This window comes from Durio zibethinus, chromosome 10 (assembly GCF_047325235.1).
Source record: "Durio zibethinus cultivar Kanyao isolate XHJ-2024 chromosome 10, ASM4732523v1, whole genome shotgun sequence".
NCBI lineage: Eukaryota > Viridiplantae > Streptophyta > Magnoliopsida > Malvales > Malvaceae > Durio > Durio zibethinus.
Genome location: NC_143171.1, coordinates 24,917,745 through 24,929,988, shown reverse-complemented (window position 1 = coordinate 24,929,988; position 12,244 = coordinate 24,917,745). Strand labels below are relative to the sequence as shown.

General features: G+C 29.8%; 1 protein-coding gene and 1 pseudogene across 2 annotated transcripts; both read left to right on the top strand.

Moving 5' to 3' along the window:
• Positions 1 to 1,786: 1,786 nt before the first annotated feature.
• Positions 1,787 to 3,580, top strand: LOC111292683 (F-box protein CPR1-like). Its single transcript, XM_089767322.1, has one exon. It carries the CDS (start codon positions 1,834 to 1,836, stop codon positions 3,094 to 3,096), a length of 1,263 nt encoding a protein of 420 aa, XP_089623448.1. The 5' UTR covers positions 1,787 to 1,833; the 3' UTR covers positions 3,097 to 3,580.
• Positions 3,581 to 9,907: 6,327 nt separating this feature from the next.
• On the top strand, positions 9,908 to 11,775 carry LOC149516578 (extracellular ribonuclease LE-like; annotated as a pseudogene). Its single transcript, XR_016345983.1, has 2 exons — positions 9,908 to 10,482; positions 10,839 to 11,775. The product of XR_016345983.1 is annotated as an extracellular ribonuclease LE-like (transcript).
• The last annotated feature ends 469 nt before the right edge of the window (positions 11,776 to 12,244 follow it).

Below are 12,244 nucleotides of genomic sequence, written 5' to 3'. Positions count from 1 at the left end.
AATCAATCCTATCATTTATCACCTAAGCTAATATCATCCAAACTTCATCTATTTGATTTTTTTTAAATAATTAGATAATTTAAAGAAAATATAAATGGGATTTGAAGATAAGGATAGAAAAGAAATTAAATAAAATTAAAAATAACAAAAAAATAAAAATAGATAAAGAAATAAAAAATAACATATGTGTATATAAATTTAACAAAAATAAAATAAAATAAATAAAAAATTCAATTTATAGGTTCGAACTTTGAGTAAAACAAGATGTTTGTAGTTATATAAAATAAAAAAAATTTACTATCACAATGAAGGTAATTAATGTTATTGTATCTGTTACACCGATAATTATTATTACATTCACAATCATAATAAATTTAACGTGACCGAAAACGTAACTATGACATTAACCAAAATTGTTCTCCACCACAACATTTTCAGGCAACGAATGGGTGAATATTACTGCAGCCATTAATAATCTTCCTCACTGTGTGTAAGTAAACGAGAGATTGAGTATATGTATGCCACCTAGATCCAAGTCAAAAAATTCCAGGAACACTCATGGCCGATTAGCTGCCAAAACCAACAAAAATCTCCATCTTTTACTCTTCTCATTTATTGCCTTTTTTACTTTTGATAGTGTATTTTTTGGGTTTTAGGGAAATTATTTTCTTTTTGGTTTTTTTGTGATGGTTTTCGAATGAAAATAGAGTAGGAATTTTTTACTCCAGATGGAATTTAATGAAGGTTCTGCATATTTGGCTATTTAGATGGGTGTGGTGGTTTCGGTGAGCAAAGGGTTGAAGGGGTTTTTTGTGTTTGCTTTTGGGTGGATGATGGTGGTCATGGTTTAGCTTTGATGGCTTTTAGATGAAATTGGTGACGAGTTTGGGTTCTTTGCTAAGTGGGTGTGCTAGTAGCACAAGCGTACTGGTGGTGATGGTAACAAATTTTTTTTTTTGAAGTTTTTTTTTTTTTCAAAATTTCCCTTTCTGTTGATTTCTCTGTTCACTTTTATAAGTAGTTTCAGAGTTTAGGTTCATGAGAAAAAACGAAAAGTAGGTAGAAATATGCGGGGTAAGAAAGAGGGTTGTTGGCAGCTTAATTTCGACTGCAATGATGGCTGGTAGGGTGGCTTGACGATTCAAGGGATAGGTTGGCTGAATTGCAGGGCTGGTAGACATTGTTGCTGGTGGTTTCATGCACGGTATCTGCTTGTGATTTGATTTTCTTTCAATTTGTTCTTATATTTATTTTATTAAATTTTTTATTCCTTTTTTATTTAATATTCATTAATTAATTAAATTATTTATTTAATTAAAATGCTATTGATCTCAACCTAACTCTCGTAAAACGAGAAATTTTAGCATTGTATTCCGGAGTTTGCCTCTTACCTTTCATTTAATTAAAGCACTAATTTGATTGCATGAGTCTGGAAATTTGGGCTTTAAGCCTCAAATGACTTAAGCTTTTTAACTTTTAAAGCACATAAGATCCATTTAACTAGAAGTGGATTGAAATTAAATTTTGGCCCATGTGATTTTAGATTGGAAAATTTGGACTCAAGATTATCAAGTTTGCACAAGTCCAATATCAAACAACTCTGATTGGAAAGCTCAAATAATCAAAATTGGGAACATCCGAATAAAACTCGAAATCCATTTTAATTAATCCGGATGTTTAAACAACCGCTTACTTAACAGTTAAGCCATGACGTCACTTTTCTTAAATTCAATAGTTGGTACAATAAATAACCCAATAGAATGCCAGACGACTTGCAAGGGGCGTTAGCTGTCAAATGTCAGTTACCATTTACGCTGCATAAAATCAAATCACATGAGTTTTCCCATCCCTTTGAAAGTATTGCATATACTCAAATCTCTCGTTTACACACGCACAGGGGGACACCGTCAAGGAAGATCATCGATGGCTGCAGCAGCGATCACCCATTCGTTGCCTGAAGATATTGTGGTGGATATTCTGGCAAGATTGCCTGTCAAATCTCTAAAGCGATTCAGGTGTGTTGGTAAGTCTTGGTGTTGCTTGATTCAAACCCCTCAATTTATTACTGCCCACTATTCTTTTAGTAAAAACAAGACCTGTCTCCTCATGAAACATGTTAATTTTACAGAGAGAAAGACTATGGTCTCTTTTATTTCCAATCAAACTCTTGATGTTGTTGCCAATCTTGATATACCATCCTTTACTGATGATCCAATAAGTATAAATATCGTAGGTCATTGCAATGGCATAATTTGTCTTTGTGACAGTGTTAGTGGTATTCTTTTGTGGAACATTGCGACTAAGGAATTTAAAATTCTCCCTATGTGTCCTTTTGAGCGTCCGCCAAGCTATGAAAATACCATTGATGTAGTGTATCCTTTAGAGTGTCCGCCAAGCTCTGAAAATACCATTGATGTAGCTGGTCTGGGTTATGATTCCAAGAGAGATGAGTATAAAGTAATTAGGATTGACACATTTTGGGAGGGTGATTTCGACAAAGTCCCCCGAGGTAACCGAGTTGCTTTGTACAACTTAACTACTGATTCTTGGAGAAAGTTGAATGACAACTTAACTGCTGAATTCTTCCATAGTTATAGGAACTATCAAGTCTACTCCAACGGATTTTATCACTGTTTGGCAGTTGTTGATAGTGAAGATTTGCTCCTCTCATTTGACATGAGTAATGAAGTTTTCGTTACAACACCATTCCCTGATGGGAGATTGGGTAAGAACTGTAGAACAACACGCTATCTTACCTATTTAATGGAAATCAACGGATCACTTGGTGGGTTACTTTGTCATGATTATTATGTGACAGATGGCTGCTATGATGTATGGGTGTTGGGTGAACTTGGTCTAAAGAACTCTTGGACAAAATTATTCACCATTGAATCTCTTCCTCCTGCCACTACACCATTAGGAGTCGGCAGCGATGGTGAAATCTTCTTTGATAACGAAGAAAGCAACTTTCTGGCGTGGCATCATCGAGATAACAAAGAGATAAAGACACTCCAATTTGATGGAACTGCATTAGAGCTAGCATTGTATGCAGAGAGCCTAGTTTCTTTCAGGGGAGGAACTGCATTCAACCATTAATTTTCATTTGCTGATACTTACAATTTAGTTATGCTTTTACTCAATGTTCAACCTTTTACTATCAAGATAAACTGTATTGGTACCTTTGCATTGAGAACATCTGTTAGATTTTCTTCTCTCATTTTCTTTTATCTTACATGGCATTCAATTTTCAGTCTTTGGTTTTCTAATGAATATATAGACGTAGGCCATTGGAGTTTCTTGCTATTGCCTAAAGATGGTAACGGCAGTGGTTTTTAGATCGATTTCATGGCTATTACAAGGGTGAATGCTACCTGGAGTCGATAGAAAAGTGCCAATTTGATTGACGGAACCTCACTTGTGCATCTTTGACAATATAAACAGTGCAACAGGTTTTGTTGTTTCCGAATAAACTTGGGGGATTAAGTACAAATTTTTTGGTTGTGCTTAATTTGTCCTAGCTAACGCATCCATTTTCTTTCGTTTTATGTTTAAAGTTGATGGTTTTGATTAAAAAAATTCGTGGAGGAGCTTAATTAATCTAACTTTGGCCTTTTCTGGTTTTGTTGAGTTGTCTATATATAAATTTCGTGGTAAAACTTGAACTTTATAGTTAGTTTTAAACTTGTAAGTAATTTTGATTGAGAGAATCAATATATTTGTATATGTTTAATATTTATTTAGTATACGTGAATCAATAAATTGGCTCATCACCTTGTAAGGTAATATTGCTCTAGAGAATCAAAGTAATTTTTCGAATGAGTATTCCTTACAATTGCATTGTGTATAAAATTAATTTTCATTGGAATACAATTTGAGCTCAGGTCCAGTTTAAATTATTATTATATTAAAAATTATTTTTAATATAAGTTTAATATTTTTGAAGCCTAGGATCATGAATTTTCGTAGAATCATATTGTCGGATTCTTTTTCCTTAATTTTTATTATTAATTTTAGTTAAACTTTTTTATTTTATAGAGAAAAAAGGAAATTTCATATTATTTTATTTATTACTCTTTCATTTTTCATTTTTATTATAAAAAAAACTTTTAGTTTTATTTTTTAACGAAATTTAAAATTATAAAAAAAAATTAAACTTTTATTTTAATATAAAGAATATTTTTGAACATAAACAAAATACTAAAAAAAAAATAGTAATAAAAGAATAAAAAAATAAATATAAAATACAAAAAAATACCTAAACTAGATTGGTCAACGGTCTAAAGCAGTTCAAGTTCAACGGCCTATAGTCGTTGCCTGTGATTCAAGTGGTCTAGAGTTGTTTTTTATGATTCAAGCTAGTTTAGATATGATTTTTTGAAGTTCAAGCTGGTTCAGATCCGGTTCAATATTGATTCAGTTGAATTGGTCAAAATCTGGTTAGTTGTCACATTTTTTAGTCGAGTCAGTCAAATCTCGAGCTAATGTTATAATATATAGATTCGTGAACCTACCATTAGATATGGATTAAAAAAGTCGTTACCAATATTTTTTATTTAAATGTGATTGACCACCTGATAGAATATGTCATATTTAAAGAGGAGTCCGAAAATTCCCTTAGATATTTTTAAATAATAAATTCTAGTCCAAAAAATTAGATGCTAGGTTCAAGATACGGTTACACATGAAGAAGGTTATAGCACCATTATAGCACCCATCCAAATGATGGTACTAGTTTAATTTTAAATTATTCGAACCTTAAAATATTCTTATAATTTTACCAAATCATTTAATTATTAGAAACTAATCCTAAATTTGCTCTAATAGTGTGATAGCAGTTTAAGATAATTTTCTCACATTAAGAGTATTCATAGAAACTAGTGTCACATTCTGAAGAGGTTCTATTGTTGGGTTCATTAATATATTTTTATTCAAGAAAATAATTAATAAAATCTTTCAATAGTTTGGTAAGATTTACTTTGATATAGATCTCCTAATAGTTTCATGAGATTTCCTGGTAAATTTATTTTTAAAAACATAATAAATCTTTCAATAATTTAGTAAGACTTAATTTAAGATGCAAATCCTTCAATAGTTTGGTAGGATGAAAACAAAATATTTTATTAGTAATATTTTTTTATAAAATTGATTTATGAGATTCTCCAATAGTTTGGTAGAATTCATAAAAATTTAAATTCAAGAAAAAATTCTCCAATAGTTTGGTAAGATTCATGAATTTATTTTAGAAATATTTTTTGGTTATTATTTTTAAATAAATAAAATAAAATTCATAAATGTATTTTTGAAAAATAAAAAATAAAAATTTCAATTTAAAGTAATGAGTAAAAAAAAATAAAGATGAAAATAATAATAATAAGTAAAAATAAAAAATCTAAAAAAAATTAAAATCAAATAAAAAAATCAAATCAAATCAAAATAGAAAATAGATGAAAAAAAAAATGGAAAAACCCATGATCAAGTTAAGCTTGAAGCATAGATCTTTACTCGGGTTGTCGGGTTCAAGCAAAAACTTCAAACTTCAATCGAAAAATTCATCCTAAACCTAGAAAAGATTTTAGATTATTGAAAACCTAATAGAAATCTCCAAAATCAAAAGCCAACAAAAAAACCCCAGCAAAAACTCATAAACTCAACAGAATATGCAATCAAATTTAAAAATTAAAACCCAAATTTAGGAAACTCAAAAATCAAATCAAATTCGAAATGAAATAAATTCACAGAACCTAAAAAAAATCTTAGAATTTGCTTGAATGATTCCTATTAAAAACAGAAAACTAAGATCCCTAATATTTTCCCCCCTTTTGTGTGTGGTTAATTAGTGTTTATATAGGGCTTTTTGCTAAGAATTTTAGGGATTTGAATTGAATGGAAAAGATTGCAAATTTGATTATGCTCTGAATTGATTTTTTTTTCTTGATTCTCTTTAAAACCGATTTAATTAATTTCTAGAATTGTCTTGATTTTCCTTGATGCTTAGAATCCCTTAAAATTTCTCCAAATTAAATCTAACTTTGATTCCTTGATTTTGTTTCTTTTCAATCCTCCTTTAATATTTAAAGTTATCATGTAATTACTGAGGTCATCCTTGATTAGTGCTCATATTACTCCACATGATTTTATGATTTATGATAAAAATTTAGAACCAGATATATAAAATACTAAAATATAAAAAAAGAGAAATATATAAATAAGACTAACAAGGCATAAAAAAGAAATGTAGGAAATTAAACTATTAGGCTTGGATCGGATTTAGGTCCAATTAGTTTGAGCCTCGAACTAAATAGGGTGTCTACAGTTAGGTAACAAGTTCACGTGGATCATTCCCTAACAAAAACAACATCATTTTAACTCTTCCCTCTCCCTCTCCTATGAAAACCAAAATTTTTTCAACTAATTTCTTCCCCTTTTTACAGAAAAAAAACCTCAAAACCAAAAAATTTCTTCCACTCTCTTCACAAAAATGGTGGGTTGTCGTCGTGCACTTTCTTTCGTCGTCATTGTCGCTAATTACCAGAAAACTTCCAAAAGTCACCAAAAAACTCCTCTCAGCCTCTTGATTCTCCTTTTGAGCCCTATTTTTCAAAAAACTCTCTCCAAATACCTAGATTTATTCTCAAAGTCTCAGTTGAAAACTCTTTTTGTTTTTTCTTTTTGGTTTTTTTTTTTATGGGTTGTTTTTTTTTTTTGGTGTTGATTACCTATTCCAAGGGATGTGGATTTTGTTTTTGATTTTTACATATTAGGAAAAGTTTTTTATTTTGTTTGACAATAGATTTCCTTTTTGGATTTTCCTTTTTGGCAAAGTTTTTCCCTATTTTGTTTCTTCCTTTTTGTTTTGTGCTTGATTTCTAAATTTATAGAACTATGAGAGGATATGAAATCTCATAATTTTTTAGATTCTGAGGGGTTTTCAAAGGGTCACCGACAGCCTATATACTACCAAGACAATTGTTGATGTGACCTTTTTTTTTTCATTTTAGCTTAAACTAGATTTTTTGAAGACTTGGCCTTATCTGCCATGGTTGAAAGAGGAAGGGGGTATAGGCAAAAGGTAGGGTGGCTCGTGGGTTGCTAGTGCCATAGACGACACCCATAGTCATAGGCCTTTCTTTTTTTTTATTTTTTAATTACTTTTTATTATTTTTATTTTATTTGCTCTTTTTTAAAAAATAAAAACTTAGGCCCTTAATTGGATTTTGGGCCACAACTTTGGGCCAAAGATAAAATTCTAGTCTTAAGCCCAATTGAAATAAAATTTGGGGTTAATATCCACTCAATTGAAATTGAGGTCCATTTTAGACAATTTGGACAAAATTGAATGTCTTACACATTTCTTGTGCAAACAAACCATCTATTTGGTTTTTTGTTTTTTTAATTAATATTTTTCCTATTTTTTTTGCATGAAATATTTTCGTTTCTATATGTAACCTATAAAAATTATAAAAAAAATCATAAATTATTGTAGACATTTAATTTTGTTCAAACACATTCTAACCAATTGTGATGAAATATTTCTTATGTTTTCTTTTGCTATCGCATGTCATTTTCTAAATTTTACTTTTTTTTCTTTACTTTTCTTTAAACTTATTTAATAAATACATATAAAAATTATAAAATTCTTATTATAAATTTTTTTAAAGTTCTTTTTTTTTTATTTGAGAGCAAGTTATATAAATTTTTTTCTTTTTTTACTTTTTCTACTTTTCTTGAATTTAAATTTAAAAAAAAATATTTTATAAAAAAATTTTAGATTTAATTTTTCCCTATGAGCCACTTGATAGTATGTTATGTCTCTTTTTTTCCTTACCAAAATTGATTAAAATTAATAAAATACCTTTTTTACCATAATTATAAAAATATACCTCATATAATTTTTTAAAGCAGTTTCTTTTATTAAAAATAGAAACCTATACCTGTTCAATTACGATTGAATGACACAATTCAAATATCTGATTTTTATTTTTGTTTTAAGATCATAATTTTAAAAAATACTAAAAAATTTTAATTTTTTATTATTAAATAAAAAATTATATATTTTATATTTTATAAAAATTAAAAAAATTGTAACCCGAGCGCAGCCGAGTCATTCTTCTAGTGTATATGATAATTACAATAGTGTCATGCAACTTATTTGAACCCACCGACAGGAAGGTCCCCATGAACCAAACTTACAAGAATCTTCACTCAATGAAGTGAAGAAAGAAAGTTTATTTGGACTCTTTTAACAGGTTGTTCAGATGTGAAGGATAAGAATATCTGATTGACCAGGATATGGTAAGTATAATCAATTAAGCAACAATCTTGATTAATGATTCAATGAAGTGAAGAAAGAAAGTTTCTTTGGACTCTTACTATTGTTCAGTTTGTGAAAGAATAAAGTTTCCTGATCATATCTGATAGTTTCTTTGGACTCTTACTATTGTTCAGTTTGTGAAAGAATAAAGTTTCCTGATCATATCTGATTGATCAATATATGGTAAGTATAATCAATTAGGCAGGCAGTCCATGTGCAGTATAGATAACTTTGTGCTGATAATGAACTTTCAACTTGATTGTCATTTTCTTTCTCTCTTACAACTTGCAAATCCCACTAAAAAATATGCTAATTTGCATTAAAAATCAATAATGCATAATGGTTGGAATGCTTCTTGGTACACGCGACGTGTATTAATGTTTAATTTTTTTAGTTCAATTTTGAAACTTATAACTCAAAAAGTGATTTAAGTTAGAAATTGAACTCATTTGATTAAACTCATATGATAATAATGCTATTGATAATTGAGAAAGTCAAAATTATTTTCAAATCACAAGTTTTAAAGTTTAATTTAAGCTTAAGATTAACAATATTTCAACTCAACTTGATTATATCTCTTAATTTATATAAATCAAATAACTTTTTCAATACTTTTTTGCATCCACATATTTAAACCACAAATACTAAAATGGATTAAATTGGACAATATATAGCATTAATGACTTGCCAAATATGAATGTTATCGAGTATATCGATGTGTTGTTGAAGGCAACGGTGTTTTTGCTGCTGGTAGAGTCATGAAAATAGAAGTGGAGTTTTGGTAACTTTTTCTCTCAGAGAACATATGGCTTGCTATAAAAGTAGTAACCTTGGCAAGGCGCCAACCATAAACCATGTCAACATCAATCTTCTTTTCTAGTCGATTAATATTTTTTAAATTAAAAATGAAAAAGCAAAACTCCTTAAATATACTTTTATCTCTGAAAACCCAGCAAAAACACAAGGAATCAAGCAGAAAGTAACAATTTTTGAAAAAGTGACGAAAAAAAAAAGAAAGAGAGGAGATGAGTTTATAGTTTAAAGGCTGATTGTAAAGAAATTTTTGAGAGAGAATCAATAATTTTGTTGAGTTTTTATTGGTAAAGGAATTAAAGCTTAGATTTTTCTTTTATTTTTTTATACATAAGCATTTATCTTTCTTGATTAGCAACTGAATAGTGGTAATTTTAAGAGAGAGTTGTGAAAGAAGATGCAATCAAGAGCGAAAGAGATAACATAAACTGTCAATCTATCAGACAACAAATGAAAATAAAATAAGTAACTTTGAGAAGAGTAACATGCTATTGTAAGTTACCAGTCTGAACTTTAAAAATGGGGGTAACGTGGCTCTTTAATAATTCAGCTGGCGCAAGCATTCCCCCAAAATGTTTAATAAAATGTAAATTAAAGAAACGTAAAAGTTAAATAATAATTATTTAAACGCATATCACATACGGTCCAATAAACAAAATAATGGGTGAAGAAGCTGATGAAAGTAATTAAAATGTTGCAAATTAAAAAACAATATCAACTATATTTGGGAACCAAGTCAAAATTAACATTGCTTTCTTAGGGAATCAAAATCAATATTGTTTTCTTGAGGAATCAAAATCAGTATTGTTTTCTTGAGGAATCAAAATCAATATTTTAAATGACCAATTAATTCAAGAAGGTCCCACCAGCATTCAATTAATTGCTCTTGGCTTATTAATTTCTTGTGCTTTTGAGTCGAACTAATTCTGTTGCAACTATCCCAGCTGTCTTGTATTGACAATTCCTCCGTCCTCTCATGTTAGTATAAATTGAATTCCTATCTCAGCTGTCTTGAATTGATAATTCCTTGGTCCTCTCTTGTTAGTATACATTGAATCTAAGTGTAAACTTCATTCTCTACCATTCCGAGATTCTTTTTCCTGCTTGTTTCTAGACGTATCATGCCGACCACAACTTCGATTATTTTCACTTTTCTTTTGTTCTTTTACATTCATTATTCTGTTGCAACTTACCAGTTCTTTAAACTGGTAGAACAATGGCCTCCCTCAACCTGCAATGTTGTAAACTGTACGTTTGTCCCTCCGACTTTAAACTTTACTATTCATGGTCTTTGGGGCACTAATAAGACAAGGCCATATCCCGCCAATTGTGGGAACACTCCATATGATCCCAATTTGGTAAGTTTAATAAGCAATATTTATCATAGTTATAATCATTCCTACATTATGTTATATTATTAAGTAATATCAATGAGTTTGTATTTGATATACTGTAAATATATAAATTTTATACACTGTCAATAAATAAAATTATGTCATTTTATTAATTAGTAAATATTAGCCCTTAAAATGAATATACAAAAATTAATTTTTTTTAAAAAATTTACTCATTAATGATATGGTATCATTTGATTCACTTCATTAATAATAGGGCATCATTCTATTCATTGATAATATATATAATTTATACACTGATAGTACATCAAATATAAATCCAATATCAATTAATGTTTTTAAATTTTTTTCTTTGATAGATCACAATGTTAAAGCCACGCATGATGGTGAGTTGGCCAAGCCTAACTACCAGAAATGACGTTTTTTGGGGTACGAGTGGAAAAAGCATGGGACGTGTTCCGAATATAATTTTGATCAATTTTCCTACTTCAAATTGACTTTAGATAGCAAGGATCGAGTGGATATCTTCAAAGTGCTTATCAATGCTGGAATCACTCCGACTTATTCTAAAACATATCGTTGGCAACTTATTATGAGGGTTATAAAGAATGAGATACATGTTGATCCTGAACTTCGATGCAACAATTACAACAATAACACTCAATTGCATGAGGTTGTATTGTGTATGGATGACTATGGAATTAACTTCATGGATTGCCCTCAAAGCACGGATAATCAAGTTTTTTTATGTAAAATTGCGCCAGGGCTTATCTATCCTTACTAAAATGTGGAGGGTGTGAATTTGAATTAGGTAAGTAACTTAGTATTTTACAAGTCGGAAGCTTTTTAGTTTCTTGCAATAAATGCAGCCTTTTATTGGCTCTTGTTTGGTGTAATAAAACTATCAAATAGAATTTTCGGTTTGGAGATATCTCGGTGGCAATTATATATCTTTGGGCCCTAATTCAGTTGGCTTCCAATTTTTCCATGTTTCTCTTTAATCTTCGTAGTCAAATTAAAAATTGTTTATTTTTTCTCCTTTCGTCCGTAGTTTGTTTGGTGACATGAACTTTTGGTTTGCTAATGAATATATAGATATAGGCCATTGATGGAGTTACTTGATATTGCATGAAGAAGGCAATGTCTGCATTTTTTAGATGGATTTTATGGCTATTATAGAGGTCAGTGCTTTTGGTTTTGTTGAGTTTATCTAGATTGCGGATTTCGTGGTAAAACTTGAATTTCGTAGTTAACTTTGCAACATTTAGTAATATTGATTTAGAGAATCAATATATTGAAGACATGCTTTTCATTTGGAGAGTGTTTGATATGAAGTGATCAGTATCAAAATCACAGTAATCAGCATTTAATAAATACACTCCAATTTCTAGGGTTTGCCTTAGAAATAGCAATTATGCAGAAAGCCTAGTTTCTCTCAGGGGAGGAACTGCATTCAACCTTTAATTTTCATTTGCAGATACTTACAATTTAGTTATGCTTTTATTCAATGTTCAACCTTTTACTATCAAGATAAACTGTGTTGTTACCTCTGTATTGAGAAGCATCTGCTGGACTTTCTTCTCTAATTTTCTTTTTTCTTACATGGCATTCGATTTTCAGTCTTTGGTTTTCTAATGAATATATAGATGCAGGCCAATGGAGTTTCTTGATATCACTTTAAGATGGTAAAGTCAGTGATTTTTAGATGGATTTCATGGCTATTACAAGGGTCAATGCTACCTGGAGTTCAAAGAAAAAAGCCAAT